The following is a 21,181-nucleotide window of genomic DNA, read 5'->3' as shown; positions in this document are numbered from 1 at the left end:
AAATAAGTAAGTCTCTACAGTTTCACCTTCAACAACACCTTTCCTGAAGAAGTGAGCTGTGGCTCACGAAAGCTCATACTATACCACAAATTTTGTTAGTCTTATAGGTGCTGCTGGACTCCTGCTCTTTTCAGCTGCTACAGACTAACATGGCTACCCATCTTGAAACACCTTTCCTGTATCTCCATTGCCGCCTTGTTCTTATTTCTTTCACAATTGTCCCTCTAATGAGTTTGCACTATGTCTGTTTTGGGTTCCTTCATACTATGCTGGTATTTTAAAATGATAATCATTTTCAGGACCATCTGTGTACATGTTGTAGGACAGCCTTTATGCACAAAGAACTGGTATGTTTACATTTTTGTTTTCAGAAGTGAATACAGTGCTGTATCTATTTCAGGGAGAAATGGGGAGGGACCATGCAAGGTAATAGACCCCAATTTAATCAAAAGTTCCCATAGGAAAAATTAGGGCCTTCCCTGTGATGAGCCAGTCACCAGCCATTTCACTGTGTCAGCAGCAATTGTGAGGTTTGCAAAGCTAAATAGCATTCTGTTCCCTTTAATCAACAAGGAAAACATTCAGGACAGGCAGGACTGAAAGGTAACCAATAAATAACAATGTGAATTGTCAGAAATAGACCTGTGAGAAAATAAAGAGTGAGTTAATGCTTGACCTCACATAATTTGGCCTTTCCATTGCTAGTAGACCATAACAGCACACAAGTAACTTCACTGCCATTGTTCTATAATAAGTCATTGCTTTGTGGGTCAAATTTCAGTGCCTGTCTTTTACAGGAGATCCCCCCCCCCCTTCTGAAGGTGCATCATTGCACTTAAGGTCATTGTGAAAGTAGCCTCTGAGAGCAGAAAAAATAAATTAAATTAGCTGCAGCATGTAACTAGAACAACTAATCTTTAACAAGTTTCCATAGTAACCACCAAAATAATAAGCACATGATTGTGTAAATTGCGTATCTTGAAGAAGAACGAAAAGCAAAATCAGCAGTTGATAGGCATGACTTTGGACAATTCTTAATGCATAGCTTTCAGTATTGTTTCAGGTGGGCAGCTATGCTGGACTGTAGTAGAAGAGCAAGATTTGGGTCCAGTAGCACCTTAAAGACCAACTAGATTTCCAGGCTCTTTAAGGTGCTACTAGACCTGAAGCTTTCAGTGTTGAATTTTTGTTGTTTGGTCTTTGACAGTTTTATTTAAAAAATGTTAGTTATCTAGGTCTGGTTATAAGAATATGCTTTCATTATAGTGCCTGGGCAAAAAGTGTTATCATAATGCCTTGTTGTGCTAAACGATATGAAAAAATGGATGGTGTAGTGGCTACAGTGTCAGACTAGGACCAAGGAGACTCAGTGTCACTGTGACACTGAGAGATCTCTGTCTTTTGGTGCTACACCTCTGAAGATGCCAGCCACAGCTGCTGGCGAAACGTCAGGAACTACAATGCCAAGACCACGGCAATACAGCCTGGAAAACCAACAACAACTATCAAGGTAACTATCTTTTCTACTAAAATAGAAAAGAGTCCAGTAGCACCTTTAAGACTAACCAACTTTACTATAGCATAAGCTTTCGAGAATCACAGTTCTCTTCATCAGATGCATGGAGGGTAAGAAGAAACTGGTTAGATATATAGGTGGAGAGGGGAGGGGGGAGTAGATGCAATCAGTAGCTTCTGATAATGGGATCAGTTTGCTTCTGATAATGAAATCAGTTACTTCTGATAATGAGATAACCATTCATAGTCTCTATTCAATCCAAGCCTGACTGAGTCAAATTTACATATGAATTCCAATTCAGCAGCTTCCCATTGGATTCTGTTTTTGAAAGGTTTCTGTTGAACTACAGTGACCTTTAAGTCCTTGATGGAATGTCATGATAGATTGTTCTCCCACTGGTTTCTGGATGTTGCCATTTTTAATGTCAGATTTGTGTCCATTTATTCTTTTGCGCAGAGGTTGGCTGGTTTTTCCAATGTACAGAGCAGATGGACATTGTTGGCACATGAGGGCATATATCACATTGGAGGATGAGCAGCTGTAAGAGCCAGAGATAGTGTAGTTGATGCCATTGGGTCCTGTAATTGTATTTCCTGGGTAGATATGAGGGCAGAGCTGGCATCTGGGTCTGTTGCAGGGTCTGGAGCCTGTGTTGGTGACTCTGCTAGCCAATTCATGGTTGCAGGTGAGAAGTCGTTTAAGGGTGGGGGAGGGGCTGTCTGTAGGCAAGGAGAGGTCTTCCACCCAGGGCTTGTGAGAGTGAGGAATCATTTTCCAGGATGGGTTGTAGGTCACTGACGACACATTGGATGGGTTTGAGCTGGGAACTGTAGGTGACAACCAATGGTGTTCTGTTGTTAGTTCCTTTAGGTTTGTCCTGGAGCAGGCTGTTTCTGGGTACTAGTGTGGCCCTGTTGATTTGTTTCCTCACTTCATTAGGTGGGTACTGTAGCCCCCAAAATTCTTGTTGTAAATCTCTTAAGTGGGAGTCCCGATCAAGAGCATTGGAACAGATGTGATTGTAACGTAAGGTTTGGCTGTAGACAATCGACCAAGTGGTATGTTTAGAGTGGTAGCTGGAGACATGTAGATATGAGTATTGATCGATGGGTTTCCAGTATAAGGTGGTATTTATCTGTCCATTATGTAGTTGTACAGTGGTGTCCAGGAAGTGTACCTGTTGTGTAGAGTGGTCCAGGCTCAGGTTGATAGTAGGGTGAAAGTTGTTGAAGTCCTGATGAAATCTCTCAAGGGCTTCCTTCCCATGGGTCCAAATGATGATGTCATCCAAGAATCTTAAGTACAGGAGTGGCTTCAGTGAATGGGACCTGAGGAAGCATTGCTCCAAGTCAGAAGCAAACTGATCCCATTATCAGAAGCTACTGATTGCATCTCCTCCCCCTCCCCTCTCCACCTATATATCTGACCAGTTTCTTCTTACCCTCCATGCATCTGACAAAGAGAACTGTGATTCTTGAAATCTTATGCTACAGTAAAGTTGGTTAGTCTTAAAGGTGCTACTGGACTCTTTTCTATTTTGCTACTACACACATGGCTAACTCCTCTGGATCTATCTTTTCTACTAGAATCTACATACACAAAAACCCACCCAGCTACACACAAGGCAAGGAGACACTGACTTATTCATGCACATGAGAAAGTGTGAAAGGACAAATAAGGGAAGGAAGCAAAGCATCATGGAAGATCATATACACGGCCTTTGCCATAGGAACTGTCAGAGGAAGGGAGCTCTGTTCCTGAATTTACAATACCCATATATCTGTTTTTCTTTTTAGTGAAGGAAAAGGAGAAAAGCTCTTGAAATACAAGACAAAGAATGGACAAAGATCAAAACACTGGGAAATAGTTCAGTAGCTCTTATTGTTGCATGTTCCTCTTTGATCTTCAAATAAACCGGGCCTTTGCATTTGTGTTGGCAAAACAGCACTTGTGAACCCGGTCTTATCTTTGCAATCTGAAATGTTACTTTGGTCCTAAGGTGGTGAACACCTGAAATAATTCAAGAGTCAAGAACAATGTTGAGGCAGTGAGGCAGTGTGCATAGCACAAGGGATTGTGCTGTAAAGGATGTTACGAACACACTTTTACACATGGGTCTTTGATACTATCCAAACTATGAGAGAAGTGGAAGTTTAGCCACATCTAACAAACAGCTTTGGATTAAAGCTCTATCAACATCTTTCTGATTAATTTGCCAAATTAGGTCTACCAGTACATCTGTTTAATCTAAAAATTCAGTGGTGACTGAAGCACCATAGCCACCTCACAAGTAAAGAGAGAGTACTACAAAGTGAAGCAAGTACTTCACAGCTCCCTTGGCTTAAATATTGCCACTTGCACTTTTAGGGTATCATCATCATCCATGAACTGAACGATTTTTTCCTCCTATGAAAGGAAGGTCAGAGTTCTGACTAATTCAGGTCACTGAAATGCAAGAAAAATGCCAGAGAATGATGAACACCATGGCCTTGATAGCAAATTAGATGGTTTTCAGTGAAATCCTAAACAGAGTTACTCCAGTATAATCCAATATCATGCTTGACTTGATGGATTTATGGCAACGCTGGTCAAAACTTTTCCACCTTGGTTTAAAAATAGATGCATCTCCTAAGTTAGCTAGCCATAAGATGATTTATCTGTTGGTGGGGTGTGTGAGACCAAAATCATAAAACCATGAGGCTAGTGACATACTGTGCTAAATGTCTTTGGCTGCCCAGAGAACCAGGAAAAATTATAATGATAATGATAATGATAATATAACATTCAATTTATATACTGCCCTTCAGGACAACTTAGAGCCCACTCAGAGCAGTTTACAAATTGTGTTATTATCCTCATGACAATCACCCTGTGAGGTGGATGAGACTGAGAGAGCTCCAAGAAGTTGTGACTGACTCAAGGTCACCCAGCTGACTTCAAGCGGAGAAGTGGGGAATCAAGCCTGGTTCTCCAGATTAGAGTCCTGCCACTCTTAACCACAACACCAAACTGGCTCTCTGTGTGCCATGATTTTGGAAAGACGGTCAGTGAACCATTTCGGAGGCATCTCAGGTATACATCTCAGTCAACAACTTGAGAGTGAGTTTGGTAAAAATTTTGCACTTGTGCTGTGTAATCCAACTAGAGTCTTAGTTAGAATTGTACACTATAAAATAAATAAATACATAAATAAATACATAAATACATAAAAAGGAAGTGATTGTAATACACATGAATGGGATTAAAATGAAATAATATGAAAACAAAAACAATGGGACATACCTAAAATCCAGTCTTTTTATAATGCGATGTATTTCTATTCCATTTTTACTTTTATTGTATTAGTGCAATTTTTAATGAATATTGTAAGCTGCCTTTTATATACATTTACAGCTGAAAGCAGGACATGCATTCTTTAAATAAATAAATGAGCCTTCTCCATAAATACTTTGCAGGTGCAAGTCTTGTTCCAGGGCATGTCATGTAGACATGATGTGCTAATGAATCATTTTATAATAATGATCCCAGCACTGAAAAGAACCATGTCAATAACTCATATTGTGATTAAATCAGTTGGGCAACTTAGACCGCAAGTTGTGGTATAGGATGAAGAATGGAGAATCACTGCATTCAGTATAAGAATCCCTCTTGCAAGTTAGGGCAGGGCTAAGACCAAATTTCCCTGTAGAAATTTGAAGGTCAGAGTGAACAAAATAACTAACTCTCTACTTACCTTTAGTGGATAGGACAGTATGATGATCAAGTCTGAGAGACTTAGACTTAGACTCAAGAGATCTGGGAATTATAGAGGGCCAAGGAAGTGGATAGAGAGGAGTCTCCCCTTCAGTGCCAGGAACAAGGTTATCACTCATAACTATAACGCCTGCCCAGTATCTAGGAAGGGTTTGTCTCAGTGGAGCACCCTTAAGTCTAGAGATGAGGGAAAGTCGTGCTGTGTTTGTGTTTGAGTATATAAAGTGTAACATCTGTGAAGCAGTGTCAACCTCTGAACGAAGCCAGCAACCTAGTCTTAAACCAAGTGTTTTGTGCCTCACACCAGTGAAGCTCCTGTACAAAAACCTTTCTGTTTCTTCCGTTCAAACACCTGCCTACCTGCCTTTTGATTTTAACCTTCTGTAAATAAACCTTCTGTTACATTTTGAACCTCAAAAAAAAAGTCTGAGTGACTATTAAATTGACATGGTATTATCTCTGAAACCAGTGAGAATGGTGGACTATAAATAACACAAATACATAAATAAATAATATTTTGGTGAAGAGGCTGTACTGTGACTATTGAGACTTCAATAAAGAACAAAATTATCAGGAACAAGATGTTGATTTAAGGCTTAAGTGGCACAGCAGCTATTTTAAGGTTATCACATCTATCCAGGATCCAGATCATATCACTTACCATCAGGAAGATAACCAATGTAATTTTCTTGATGGATGAATATTATTGAAGTATGAAATCTAATTTTCATACTTTATTCTGTATATTCTTTACCTAGACTGATACTTGGGAGCTCTGTGTTCTTGTATCCTAGTTAACATTTATTTACTGCTGTATTTTTAGATATTGTTAGATGGTTAGCTTCAGTATTGTTCATAGAATAGGTCCTCTGAATATGGATATAATTAGTATATTTTAGTGTCAGTAACTATTAGTATATTTTAAAACAAAGGATTGCATGACTCTGCAGACTTTGTGTACTCTGTAAATCATTGACACCCCCACCACCACCACCACTGGATTGCCACAGGGGAATTCTGTCACTGTCTTGTCATAAGGCAGACATGTCAGCTTCAAGAAGTAATTGTTTAACTAACTAACTAACAGCATGCTCAAGCATATACCACAGTTCATCTCACACTATAAATACGGATGTAACAAAGCAAGCTTTCAAAGTACATTTACACACAAGAACAGGAGAGGATTTTTTTTTTAAAAAAAGCCTTTGGGAAGGAAATGGGCTTGGCGTCTCATTTTGTTTTGAAGAACCAAACAAACAGTATCTAGCAACTATTGCCATACAAGTAGAAGAACAAAGTGATATTACTATAAAAAACAGATATGCTCATTTTCCAAGGAGTAGAAAGCTTTTCTTTCCAACATAAGAGATATCATACCTTTCTGACAAAATGGGAAGCAGCTTTATTCCAGTGCCTTCAACTTAGACGAGACTGGGCATTTATTTATGTCATTTACTTATTTATGTCATGTAGGAGCTTTGACAGCTCATTTATACCAGAGTGTCCAAAAGCATCCAAATGTCCATGTTGTGCACTGGTTGGTCATGCCACTCCTTTGTGGAAACTGCTGGGGATTACATAGCATTGGCTACTGAATGGCTGCATTAGCCCACCTCCAGCTGAGGTCTGAGGGTTCCCCCCCACCTCAGTTGCTGTCCCAAGAAGGAAAGTGAGGTATTTACTGTGGTATATGCAAATATATATTTCTAATGTTATTAACTCCAAGGCACAGCTCTTTTTCCAAAGAATTCAGAGCCAGACCTAGCTAGCTTCAACAATAAAACAATGTCACATGCTTTCAGTCCATTCTAAGCAGCAGCAACCAATCATTCACTAGACTTAAAGAACATTCTACTACAGCTGCTGTAGCATAGTGGTCAAATGGATGGGCTGTGAAAATCTCATTACTGCCATGAACTCAGTAGGTGGCTTGATTAAGCCATTCCTCTCAGCCCCTTCTCTGCAGCTGTATTGTGGGGATAATAATTAGAGATAGGCACGAACAGGGAGAAAACGAACACGATGTTCATTGTTCATTGCCATCCACTAAAAGGGATCCACGAACATCTATGGACATGACATGTTCACGAACATATTCATAGTTGGAGGTTCATGGGAGCCAAAATGGCCCCCTTGGGACTTAGCCAACTTGTTCTGGGGAAAGAAGAGTCCATGGGTCTCCCCCTTTCATGTCATTTTCTCTTCACAGTAGCAAAAACTGGACTGTCTGGTGGAAGCTACTTTGAGGGGTTACAAACTGACCTTCCCAATGTCCAATACCCACCAAATTTGCAGAGGACATAGTCCTCACTGTCCTTCGAAGACCCCCCAAGTTTCAGAGAGATTGCACCCTGGGAAAGGCATGATCCATGGGTCCCTCCCTTTCCTGTCATTTTCTTTTCACAGTGGCAAAAACTGGACTGTCTGCTGGAAGCTACTTTGAGGGGTTACAAGCCAGAAGGAAAGCCAGAAAGAGTTCAGACAGAGTTCAGACAGTCCATGCCTATGTTGCCAGGGAAATTGATTGAAAGGAACAGGCTTGAAACGAACACATGTTCACCAGGAACAAGGCCTCACGAACAGCTTGCATACGAACAGTGGATTGGGCTGTTCGTGGCTTCTTTTTTGTTCATATTGCTGTTTGTGTCCATCTCTAATAATAATACACTGACTTTGTTCACTGATCTGAGTAGGAAAATAGCACTTATATACCACTCTAGAAGAGTGCTATACAAGTGCTGTTATTGTTATAAATTACAGCTAGCATAGGCATCTATAGTAATAGTATAACATAGTAGAGCATTTCAAATAATCTGGGTGAAAACTAATTTACTTTACACGGAATACTGCCTAATGGTGCATGCAGAAGTGTTAAGTCGCTACAACATGGTTTAGGCATAACTGTGAGTGAGCCTCTAGTCTGTTCTTTAAATATTCCACTGCAAGACCTGAATCTAAGATCACTAGAAGCATTTCAGAAAGAAAAGTGATAAGCATCCAGCTCCTATGAAGCTCTCTTGAGCAATTCAGAGCATTAGTCCACCTAGCTCAGAATTATCTATTCTACTTTCTGATCTAATTGGCAGCCATTTGACAAGATATCAGAGAATAGTCTTTGAAAATAGTTGCTAGGATCTTTTCACTGGAAATGCTGAAGCTCTAGGACCTTCTGTATACAGAGTATGTGATATGTCCCTGAGGTTCAGCTCTCTCATTGATGGCTGCTGGGCAATAGTGGTAGGAAAGCGAAGAACAAAATGTCCATACATTTTATGAGGGATCTTAACACTCAAGAATGGACAGAGTGCAAAGATTGTTTGAAGAACATTAAAGGCAGTCCTTATGTACTAGAAATGGCATACAAGCTAATTTTCCTGGGTTCCACTGGTAGCGTCACTAGAATAGAGATCATAAGAAGAGGTATAGCATGGTTTGATCCCATACCTGCTTGCCCCACTGTGTATCTGAGTATATACAGAGATTCAATTATAAGAAATATATCCTATCTTGAGTAGCGTCTGCTTATAGGTAAGGATTATTAATACTTTGACTGGTTCATGATCCCAGTATGGCAGCAGAAGAATGTGAAAATTCCTTGAAAAGTACTAAAGCACACTTGTTTTGGAACCTGAAAGAATGTGAAGTATTTTACAGAACTGAGTAAATATAATCAGTGTCCACTTTTAAAAGCTTGCAGGCTATTTTTCAATTACTAGAGCAAGCTTTTTCTTTTCGCTAGGCACTGGATATTTATTATTTTATTTCAATAGAATAAAACATAGTATTTCCAGAATGATGCAATATAAAAGGAGTAAGAATTCAACAACATTCCAAAGTACCTATTCTCTTGAATGCTTGCTGGAAGATCAGTAAATTAGAGTTGCTTTGGATTTCTGATACAACAGGCAAAGAAAGAACATGTGAGCCTCTCCTTTAGACAGAAATGCAGGTTCTGAATAATTGTGGAACTTACACGTCTCATCATGACGAAGTACAAACACTCCTTTATTTATCATGGTGAAAACATGAAAAGATATATATCCCTGACCCATATGTTTTTCAATATTTGGGGTGAATGGAAAATCACTATTACTGGATGAGGTAACTCTGGAGGCTAATGCTCACAATTACTGGGCTATGTAGGTCTTTGTAGCAGCCACTATAGACCCACCAAGGCAGTCTGATGTGTTGTGAAAAGCTATCTAGCTCCATGGATGCTTTATGCCAGTTGTTCACCATAAACTGGAGTTTTCATGCAATCAATTTTAAAACAATCCTCACATGCCAAGGGTTTATGTGCACCAAGCTTTCATTTGGTTTCCTTGAATTCCTGTTCTGGAGAGGTTGCCATGTTAGTCAGTTGCATCCAATATAAACAGGAATCTTATAGCACTGGCCATTTCCACATGTCCTTAACATAGCACAAGAGTCATGGAATGCTGGTGGCTTCGTTACACAATTTCTCAGTGTTCCCGCTAATGTGAGCACGTGAGCAATTGCTCAGATTCTGACTCCTCTGCTCACAGCTTCTCAGATGTAGCTCACAGATACTAACCTTCAGGGGGCCCCGCCCTCCCAGTCAGCCAGCATCTGCAGGTGGGCCCTATAGGGATGGAGCAGGGATGGAGCCTCATCCCACTTCTCTCCTCCCTTCCTGGCTGTGGCTGGTTTGGCTCCCAGGGTGGTGCCAGAGAGCGCCTCCAGCCACTGCTGGCTCTCTAGCTGGGGAACAGAGCAGAGCTGAGTGATCAGGTCTGGCCTGACCCATGCAGCCTGAAATCGCTAGGATCCCCTCAGCCCCAGAGAGCTGAAGAGAGGAGGTAGCGCCTCAGCCGCCACCATGGTGAAGGCGTCATTTAACTTTGCCTTGGTGCAGAAGGAGGCTGAAGAAGTAAGCATTGACTCACAAAAGCTCATCTTGAAAAAAAATGTGCTAGTCTTTAAGGTGCCATTGTGTGTCTGCTTTATTTTGTAGCAACAGACTAATACAACTACCCCTTTGTAATCAGCATGGACATATCTATTTTTATACAGAAGTATACTCTGATTTTTGTGGCCCTTTCACCTAATGGCTTTTATTGTTAAATTGTTTTGATTGTAATCAAAACAATTTGATTGTAATTTTTTTTTTAAGGAGGTGCACTCAAAACTAATGAAAGTAGTTGTTTTGGCTCACAAAGTAGATTTTTAGCTCACAACACTGCAAAGCTTAGAGGGAACATTGGACATCACCCTGTCATGATGCCGTTTTCGTGGTGCCCTCGTAATTGCCTGCATCCGGGTGACATCAGAAATCGTGCTACAAAGCTGCCAGCATTTCGTGAATCTTGTGCTATGTTAAGGATGTGTGGAAATGGCCACTGTAGACTAACCTCTTTAGCTTAATCCATATCAGCAAAAATGGCCAGGTTGTAATGCTATTAGTGGTCTCTGAGTTATTAATGCCAGCATTCAAGCCTGAAGAGAAACACCCGAAATACAATTTTTATTTCAGGTGGGAAAAGGATATAGAAACTGGGGGGAGTTAACTGCAACTACAACACAATAATATATTGAATATTCCCAGTGTGAGGGAATAAATGCCTCCTTATCCTCTGGGCCCAACTCACAAACTCCAGAAATGTCCAGACGTTCTCTTTGTTTAAGTGCAGGTGCAAAATGTCCCAGCGGAGTCATTGCTGAGCTGGGATGCTTGCAGAGGTTTCCTTTTTAAAAAAGCTTTTAGGAACCAGCCTTCCTCAGAGCAGAAGCAGCTCAATAAGAGCTGGGGGGAAAGACTCACACCAGACTGTGGCACCTCTTCTGTCAGCCACTCCACAGGTTTCTTTCTCTTCTAGATGAACTATAAAACAAATCATAGCACTTCCATCAGAAGCATCTCAGCTGTCTCATATAAGCTTCTTCCTTTAGGTGTGCTCTCTCTCTCTCTTCTTCTCCCAAGACTGAACCAGTCCAGCCCTCACACGCAGCTCCTCACAGGGTATCTCCAGAAATCACCTACTCTAGAAGATAGCAGTATTTTCTAAACTGGATGCATAAGCAAAAGTGGTCTATAATTATTTGACTAATAATAAAATATTTTTGAAAGGTTTACAATAGCTTAAGCTTTCATGAAATAGAGCCTCTGGGCTCTAATACTAAATCATATGCTGTCATAAAAACTTGTTAGTCTGTTACATACCTCAAGAGTCCTGTTTATTCTTACTAGAATATCAGCAGCCTACATTTGAGTGAACGAAGGAAGTGGAATTTCCAGTAGCCAGTAACGGGGAGATAAAGGGCATTGGGGAATATGAGGTTCGGTCATTCCGTCGGTCTTCCAGTGAAAGTGCTGTAAACTGGGGGGAGGAGGCAGAAATGGAGTATGGCTGGCCCACACAGCACTACATATTTTTACACACTTACCATTTTATGTACTGCTTTGTGTCTACTTTGATTATGACATTTCCTTTCATTTTAATTATATATTTTATTATCTCCCAGTTCTCGGATTCACACTATGCCATTAAAATAGTTGCTGAAGGACAGTGACTTTAAAGAGGAAGAGGGAGTAATTCCATTCATAGTCTTAATTAGGTATAGTAACATTTAAAGGAAGGGTAACAGCCCATTGATTTCAATGAGCTTAGATTGGAGTAACTCTTCTTAGGAATGCATTGAACATCATAACTTCAGCATTACAGTGCTCCAGATGTTTAGCGTTTTTAAAAACAACATGCAAAATATGTTTTTGGATTATTGACTAGTAAAATTAATCAAACTGGCCTCCTCCAGTTTAAGGCTGGAAAAAGAATTGTGGCATAGGCTTGAACTGATGGCCAGTAGCTAACAAATGCTTTAATCCTAAAGGAAGTATTGGAGTATAGACTTCACATTTCAGCCCACCAACTGTTTTCAAAGTTCAGATAAAGGCCAGTGACCAGAGAGGTGGTTTATGTTGTTCAAACAACAAAGAGACCCAGTGTGGCTTGCCAGATTGATTGTGTTCCAGGCTTCCATACACACTCCAATAATTTTTTCTATGCTCCAAGGAACATAAAGTCACTCAGATCACTCAATTAGCCAGATGCTGGGGTGGTGCATCTTTTTATTACTGCCTTAATGTTGTAACAAAGAAAGCGTGAGTAAGCCAGCAGCTTTCTAGATCCGGTATTTTTCTTTCATTTACAGTGTTGTACATCTAAATCCACCTTGAGTCTCAGCAAGAAGGAGTTTCAACAGTGCACTACTGGTTTTATTGACTGCAGGAAGAAATTCAAGCCTTTGTACTTAAGACAGCTAATATCTGGAACAGAGATCTATATTTCAGTTTTACATACTGCCCTGAATGAATAAGCTGTATTTCATACATTTCACTGGTTATAGAAATAGTTTTTCCTTCTCTTCACAGGGTAGGTACATAACTTTTGAAAAGTCAGTCCCACTCATGATATTTTGCTTGAAAATCTATCAAGCTCCCAAGGTTACCTGAGACCAGTACAAAGAGTTTATATTATTAGAATATTTAGAAGACGACCAAGTCTCTCTACATGAGACACCTCGGTGCATTTTCGTCAAGTGTAAGAAGACACAATGTTGGCCACAAAGCATAGTTTTAAAAGATAGAGTTGGCAGAGATGACCTCAGAGGGCTTGTTCATTTCTTCACCTCCCCAAAGGCTCTGTCAATTTTACCTTTCCAGTCTAAAACTCTGATCACAACCAGAGGACAGCAAGGAATGGAAATGTGCTAGAGCTGCCTTCCAGATCTGGGCTTGGACCTGGAGAGGTTATAATGAGGTGACATTTCCCTTCTGGCATTTCACAGCCCCTTCACATAGCTCCAGTATATAGCTCCAGCGTATATGCCCTGCCGCCGGCTCTGTCTTTTAAACTTCCCTTCCCAGCTACCACTGTATCTCCTGACATGTGTTCATCAAATGTCAGATGTTTTGTGTAGAGAGACTCTAAGAAGCACGATCAAATGTTTTTCCCCTTAAATTTCTTATAACGTTATCATAAAACCAAAAAAAGCACTGAACAAATTCAAGCGTATACCACCCCTATTTCATTCCTGTACCATCCCCTTTTCAATCCAATTTAAAGGCCTTCAGATAACAAATGTCTTTCGTATCATCCAGAAGACCTGTACAGGCAGCGACAAACTCAGTTCCAGGGAAAGGGAATTCCACAATCTGAGAATGATGATGAAAAGACCTGCCATAGTTCCAATCAATCTAATCTTAACAAAGGTCGGCAGCAGCAGGAAGACACAATAAATGAATCTCAAAACTCAGCCAGATTTACATGGAAAAAAACAGCAGCCCTTCCAAAACTCTAGACCCAAGACCTTTAGGGCTTCCAGGATCAAAACTGACACTTTTAATTGAGTCAGGAAACATAATGGGAACCAGTGAAACTGAAGCATTCAAATCATCTCTACATCAGTGACTTGTCATTTTTGCCTAATGTGCCCTTTATTTAAACCATAGTGTGTGTCTTGTTTTATTAATCATAGACCTACAATAGAATGCCCATTATTTGAAACTGTTGTCTTGCCTGAGATTAAAGGAAACCTGAAGTCAATGTTACAACTGGCAATTTTCAATGCACACAACCCTCCCTGCTCCAAACCACCATCTCAGTGAACTTTATCAGTGAACCATGGGATAACCCGTCTTTTCTCTTCTTTGTCTCTTTCATGCCATTTTCTTGTCAATTTTTTTCTTTAACATCTTTTTCTTTCACACCTTCTCACCCAGGTCTTCTTATCAATCATGTATCTGTAGATCTTTAGTCACCTTCTCACCCATCAATGTATCCCCCACAATGAACGGGTTACACATGCAGAATGACTTTGCAAAAAATTAATCATCTTTACAAGCTTGATATCTGTAAGTCTGTCTGTCTATAAAGCTTTATCTCATATTTTCTTTCAGCAATGCCATGAAGGTTTTTTCCGAGCATTTTCAGGAGAATGCACACCTTGTAATTGCAACAACAATGCATACAGATGTCTTGATGGATCAGGAGTTTGTCTCGTAAGTAATATTTCCTGGGTACTAAATCTTTAAATGATTTTCTCAGCAGAAGAAGCTTTTAATAACATCTAGACAGGAAAATCAAATCATTAACAGAATCTCTACATTTTCCCATTTTCTCCACTGAGGGAACAATTTATACATATATGTTTATATGTAGAAATTGTGCAACATCATGGAATATAAGAACAACTCTGCTATGCCATGCCAAAGTCCATTTAAACCAGCATCCTGTTTCTTACTTACGCTCCCAAATGACAAAGCATAGATGATGAAGTCTCCCCCTGTTATTGCTACTATCCCCAGTAATATTAATTGTACTGATCTCACACTAATCTGCCTTGAATCTCAGTGAGAAAGGCGGACTATAAATGACATAAATAAATAAATAAATAAATAAATAAATAAATAAATAATATTACAAGGAACAAAGCCTCTGACTTCCATTTAGCCACAATATTGTTATCACAGATAAACATCAAAGGCAAAACTTTCATATCACTTCAGAAAACAATACAATCCTGTGTAGAGCTAAGCCAGTCAAAGGCCCCTGATTTCAATGGCATTAGACTGCAGTACCTTTGCATAGGATGGCACTGTAAGTTATGTGACTCAGCCCTTAGGGTCCAGAGAAATCCACATTTTAGAGGAGGGGGACAGGAAGGACTTTTTTAGCAAGGTCAGATTGTCTATTGATTCCAAAGGTTCCTCTTGATATTTCTCCCCTTACAAAGTTTACCTTTTGGCACTTGGAGAACTTAGATAGAAATTTTATTGGTCAGAAAATGGTATTTCTAAACTTCATACAGTTTTCATAATTCCTAGTTCTAGTCCTTGTATCCTTAGTAATTCCATTAATTACAAATTTAATATCCAAATCCCCAAAGTCATCCCCTTCACTATCTCCATTCAAGAGGAGGGGGAGGGGTGGATTTTCCAGTAATTACTTTTGTTAGATCCTGGACTTGCAGATCATTTCTGATTAATAGAAATAAACCAGCAAGGAGCCAGCCTTTATGATGGGTGGATGAGGCTTAATGAGGGTCCAGAATCCCAGTGTTAGAAGAGAAGGGTATGCTTTGCTGTTTTTTGCAATATTGTTCTCAAGTGCTACACTTAACTTTTCCCAGAGCGGAAGTAAAGTACTTAGAGATACTATAAAGATGGGGCTGAAGATTCACTGCCTCTACTGAGCCCGGTTACTAAGAATCATTCCTGTCCCTGCCACATCATCTGCATGCCAAGCCCTGTGTTCTGTTTCTGTTTTAGACAGATGGATGGGTGGAAAGCTGGCCTTTGACTATCTATACATTTTTGCTATCTATACATTTAGTAACTTTCTGAGTCACTGATTCTCAAATAATTATGCAACAAAAGAACAAAATTTAGATTGGAATTTGGGAACTCCAGTGGTTAGACTGGGATGTGGGAGCCCCAGATTCAAATCCTCATACTGCCATGATGCATGCTGGGTGACAGACCAGCCACTCTCCCTCAGCCTAACCTACCTCACAGGCTTGTTGGAGGAGCAAAGATGATGATGATGATGATGATTAACAACAACAACAACAACATTTGATTTATATACCGCCCTTCAGGACAACTTAAAGTCCACTCAGAGCAGTTTACAAAGTATGTTATTATTATCCCCACAACAATCACCTTGTGAGATGGGTGGAGCTGAGAGAGAGCTGTGACTGACCCAAGATTACCCAGCTGGTTTCAAGTGGAGAAGCAGGGAATCAAATCAGTTCCCTAGATTAGAATCCTGTCAGTCTTAACCACTACACCAAACTGGCTCTCATCCTAAGCATGCCAACACTTTCATGATTTTAACTGAAATCCTGAACACAAAGCAGGGCCCACAGAAAACTATGTGAAAATGCCAAAGTCCATTTTGTAAGACTTAGGGGTGTGCTCCTCAAAAAGATTTGGGTTTTCCACTTTGGGTTTACCAAAGCAGGAAAAAGATTAGGAAAAACTCGAATCCTGAAGTGGCAAGCTGGTATGCTTCGGTAAGATTCGGCCATTGTTTTAAATGGGAAAATGCTCCTCCTGGGGGCCATTTGCTTTCCGACTCATACCAAAGTTTGTGCGGACCTTATCCTAACACTCCTCTCATGACCTCCCAAATTTCAGAATGATTGGACTTGGGGGGGCATGTTATGCCCCCCCAAAAGGTGCCCCTATCCACCTCCAATCTCCATTATTCCCTATGGAGAAAAACAAGGGGGCTTTCTAGGTGGCTGGGGTGGCATTTTGCAAGCAAAATCCACCCAATTAGCAGGGGACCTACTCCTAACTGTCCTCTCATCACCCCCCTAAATTTCATAGAGATTGTACCCTGGAGGGGCATTTTATGTCCCCCCAAAGGAGGTGCCCCCAGCCACCCCATTTCTTTCTACTGTGGGGAAAACAAGAAACACATGGATCATGGCTTCCAGTGGCCACAGCCCCACTCCCACTTACAAGCTACACCCCAAGCAGCCCAACAGAGCCAAACTGAACCCCCACCCCACCCAGAAAACATCAAGCATCCCCTGAGTAGATTGGCTTGGCCCCATTGTTCCCTATGAAGGCCAACCATCACACCCCTATGAGGGGTGCAAACCCTCTTACTATCACCAGAAGCCAGGCTGGTAAATGGCAGCAGTGCTGAGGACAGCCTCCTCTGCTCAGGTCGGGGGAGAGCCGCAATTCTCCCCCTCCCTCTCCCCTCCACCCCTCTACTCTTATCCCTCACCTTTCCCCCAGGGCCCTCTCAGGTTTCCTAATGCTCATTCTTCTGCCCCCTGGAACTTACACTAACTGCCATCCGGTAACCTTTTTTTAATAGGCCCACCCCCCTAAAGCACCTAGCCAAAAGGTAGAGTTTGCTTACTTTTAAAACCTACCTACCTACTCTAGAGCCTTACTTTTTGTGGTTCTGATATTGGAGATGGTACAGAAATCTCTTTTTTAAAGACCTTATTTAGTTTTGTGGTGGCATTACACTAGCAAACAACTGAATTCCTCTTCAGGAATCAAGCTGGCCGTGAACCCCAATATGCAGGTAAGCCTATAACAAAAAATGTGCCCGGCCAGGTTCCAAGGGTGCCAGAGGTGGGCAGGAAAACACTAGTTAAGTGAGTAGTAGTGGTGGGCAGCCTATTTATGAATATAATTTGAAAAGAACCTGAACTCTTACTAAATCCTTTCCTACACAAGCCTATTAAACAGGGAAAGGTAGCCTTTGGTCCCTAACAGCTAATAATTTAGTTTAGAGGGCAAATGTACAATAACACAGTCCTACAACTAGCCTACCTTTAAAAAACACTTTTTAGAACTAAGAACACTCTCGGAAACCCAAAGTACACTGCTCAAACATTGCTACACCTACAAACACCACCCCGCCCAATAAAACAACAATAGTTAACAACAACAACCCCAAACTATAAAACACCAACTGTAAACACCAACTCTAAACACCAAGTCTAAACACCAACTCCAAACACCAACTGTAAAATTAGCCAACAACAGCACCCCCCCCCAAAAAAGAACTAGCAAAAAATAACAGAAAAAGGAACAAGAACTATCTGTAAAGCAAGCAAATCAGTTGGCAAAGCCCTCCCGCTCAAACAAAGCCCCCCCAATCAAGCAAAGCAAAGCAATTAGCAAAGTCTCCACTCAAGTAAAATCTCCCAATCAAGCAAAGCAAAGAATGCACCCCCCAAAATCAAACAACCCAGCCACTCCAGCCCAGCAAGCCCCACCCTCACAGCAGAAACTGTTAACAAGCAAAGAAAATGGACACAAAATTAAAACAAAATTAACAAACTCAAGACAAGCAACCCCCCACCCCCCATCAAACACCCCAGCCACTCAAGCCAAGGAAGGCCACCACACACACTTACTGAAGGCTGCAAGAACAACAAGCAGATTTTTTTAAAAAAAAATAATTAAAATAAAAACTTTAAAAAAATTCCCTTCCCCCCCACCACCAAGACAACCAACCCCCTCTTCCCAAAGAGAAAAGAACCCTGTGATTCAGTGACTCTCCTACCAGTCTACAGGTGCAGGCCCAGGTGCAGCAATGCTGGGGCCGATTCAGAAATACCAAATCATTCCAAATTGGGCCCGATTCAAGTTAGAACCCGATGTTCATACCTCTGGTAAGACTACAAAGACCTGCATGATCCTTGTGCTAGTCAGAGTCCGGAAGAACAAAGCTCAAGGAAGCATCCCAGCCTGACTGAGCGAATGCCCAGGCAGCTTTCCTTCATATATATACCTGTAAGAACTCCTGTAAATTGACCACGGCGGTTGAGAAAAGTTTATTTTTGTCACTGCAACCTGTTGGGATGTGGCAGTAATCAACTGGATTAATATAAATTAAGACTGTAATTTGTCAATATGAGGCAATCCAAAATATTTTAAGACAGCCTTAACCAATATCATTCTTTGTGTGTGTGTGTGTGTGTGTGTGTGTGTATCTATAAATTAGATAGATAGACTTTAAATGAAAAATACAGATCAATCATACAAAAAATTTAAGAGCTGTGTCTAGCTGATAAATCACCACATTGTAATGCTCCTACAGACAAGGAATAATCCCCTACAGAACATAAGTCTTCTATATGCAGCTATAATAATGGCACATATATCAAGTGCTTGGTTCCTTAATTAAAATTAGACCAATGTTCAATCTATTTTTAATACATGGGACATTAGATATTACTGGCAAAGAAAGTAGTCAGCACATTTTCAGCTGCATATAAGCTTTAATGCGGTTAGAGAAAGCCAGATTGCTTCACCTACAAAAAGTTCATTAATCATCTGTGTCAGGCACATTGATAACTCATCCATAGGATATAAAAAGGAAGGGATTGCTTTCAATTCTGACCTTAGAGTAGCATTATCTACAAACACTGAAGATATCTTACGTGTATTTGGCTTTCTCTCACCAAACACAGATTGGAATCTAGCTTTTTGCTATTCATTTTTTTTCTAAAGAGACATGTTAACTACATAACCTTAATTCCCCACCCACCCCAGTCAAAATGAAAGGCAGACACAAAGCTTGGGAATAAAATTAGGCCACTTTATTGAATACAACATAACTTGTCACGTTGGCCCCAGGAGTGAGCCATACAAACGCATGGCTGTACCCAGAGGCCAGGCAAACGGTTCCCCCTCCAAGCCTGCAGCACCTCGCTGTACAGCAGGAGGGCTCTTTCCCTGCCGGAAAGGGGCATTTAAACCCCACCACGAACCACGACCCATGAACTGGTTCATAACTGGGCCGGTTCTGTGCCAGTTCGTGGTTTGTGGTTCGTGGAAACCCCACAAACCACAAACCTCATGGTTTGGTTTTTTTCTGGTTCGTGCCCATGTCTATTCTTAACCGAGAAATTATCTAGGCAAGCTCCACATTTCAGCAAGCCAGAACTTCTACACTCTGTACCTGAATTCCATCATTGCTCTAAACTGAAATAGAACTAGGTGCTCTGTTTAACAATGGTTGAGGCAGAAGTGATATATGTGTGTTCCTGCTAGCAAAAGGCCAAAGAGGATTGCTCATAATTTATAAATGTGTTTGGTGCTTGGTGCTCCCCCCACACATATGCATGTTTCCTTTTAAAGTATTCATGTGCCAAGTCCACAACGCTGGGGAAGTCTAGTCTTTGGAAAGAAAAGCTAGAAGAGAAAAATGTGCACAGAAGATGCATATGAATGTATCAGCCAAAGTATGATCTTTTAAAACTTCAGGGGGATTGCATAGCAGCAACAGGTAATAGAATGAACCCCTAATTCCTTCCCCATAGAAGCTGGATTTTTCAAATTTATTTTTAGGGAATGATAGAAAGTACAGGTAAGTGGTATACTCTGTCCTTTAAAATAGCTAGAACAAATTGTGACAAGTCCCCATTAGGGAGAAAGGTATGATATAAATGAGGTAAAATAAAATAAAGAAAAATAAGTAAAGGTTGCATGCAAGTTTTATACGAATAAGAAATAATACTAAAGCAATCACTAGGCTGTTGGATTTAATTTTCTTCTTTCTAAATTCCTGAGGCCTGTTAACTTTGTATCTGTGATGTATAAGTGTGTCAGAGATCATGAATATTTTGATTTTTGAATAAAATGAATAACAACAGCCTTTCAATTACCTCTAACATGCATTTTCCCCTAAATTGTCAATCATATCTTACAAAGTATGACCCCCCTCTCCCTCTATCCGTAGCCAACATGCACATATCAGTAAGCAGTTTTGTCTCCAAGTGGGTGGCAAGTAAAGGAATGATTTATTTCAAGCATTTTCACTGATGGGCAGCTCTGAAAGCCAATGATGCCTTTTATTAAAGGAAATGCAAGGATTGTGAGAGCCTGCCCTGGCTTTCATGATTCGCCTCCAGTGATAGCTGAATTTTGTAGACTGCTTTGTCAATACCGTCTTGCAGCCCACAATTGCTGTTCAAAATATCTTCATTCCCAATGCATTGCCAGTTACAAGCAGTCAATATTTGGAAAGGTTTCAGTCTGGCATTAGGCCTTTTCATTCCACTTGCCAAGCCTAAATCATTTCTGCTAAATTTGAATGAAGAAGCTGATCCTTACTTTACCTCTCTTTGATATTTTTCCTTTTTTATTGCAGGATTGCCAGAGAAACACAACTGGAGACCACTGTGAAAAATGTCCTGATGGCTATCTTGGGGATGTTACCAGAGGACCACCTACCGTCTGTCAACCTTGCCCTTGCCCCTTGCCATTGGTTGCCAAGTAAGCTAAATGGAATTTATTCATTTTATGTTATTGGCTGTGATAGCTGTCCCTCTTGCTGTGATCCATTGTCCTTCCTGATGGAAGGTAGAGTGGTAAGACAAAGGAGCAAGGTCATTTTACCCTATTGTTTT

General features: G+C 40.6%; 1 protein-coding gene across 1 annotated transcript in view; it reads left to right on the top strand.

Annotated features, from left to right (window-relative positions):
• Nucleotides 1-21,181, top strand: part of LAMA4 (laminin subunit alpha 4) — a 117,688-nt gene that overhangs the window by 12,483 nt on the left and 84,024 nt on the right. The window contains exons 2-3 of the mRNA XM_054977530.1: nt 14,187-14,288; nt 20,923-21,047. Of these exons, the coding sequence (XP_054833505.1) occupies nt 14,187-14,288; nt 20,923-21,047 (227 nt within the window). The remainder of the gene's footprint in view (nt 1-14,186; nt 14,289-20,922; nt 21,048-21,181) is intronic.

This window comes from Eublepharis macularius, chromosome 1 (genome assembly GCF_028583425.1).
Source record: "Eublepharis macularius isolate TG4126 chromosome 1, MPM_Emac_v1.0, whole genome shotgun sequence".
NCBI classification, from domain to species: Eukaryota; Metazoa; Chordata; class Lepidosauria; order Squamata; family Eublepharidae; genus Eublepharis; species Eublepharis macularius.
Note: the sequence above shows the minus strand (reverse complement) of the source record. Positions and strands in the feature narration are given on the sequence as shown.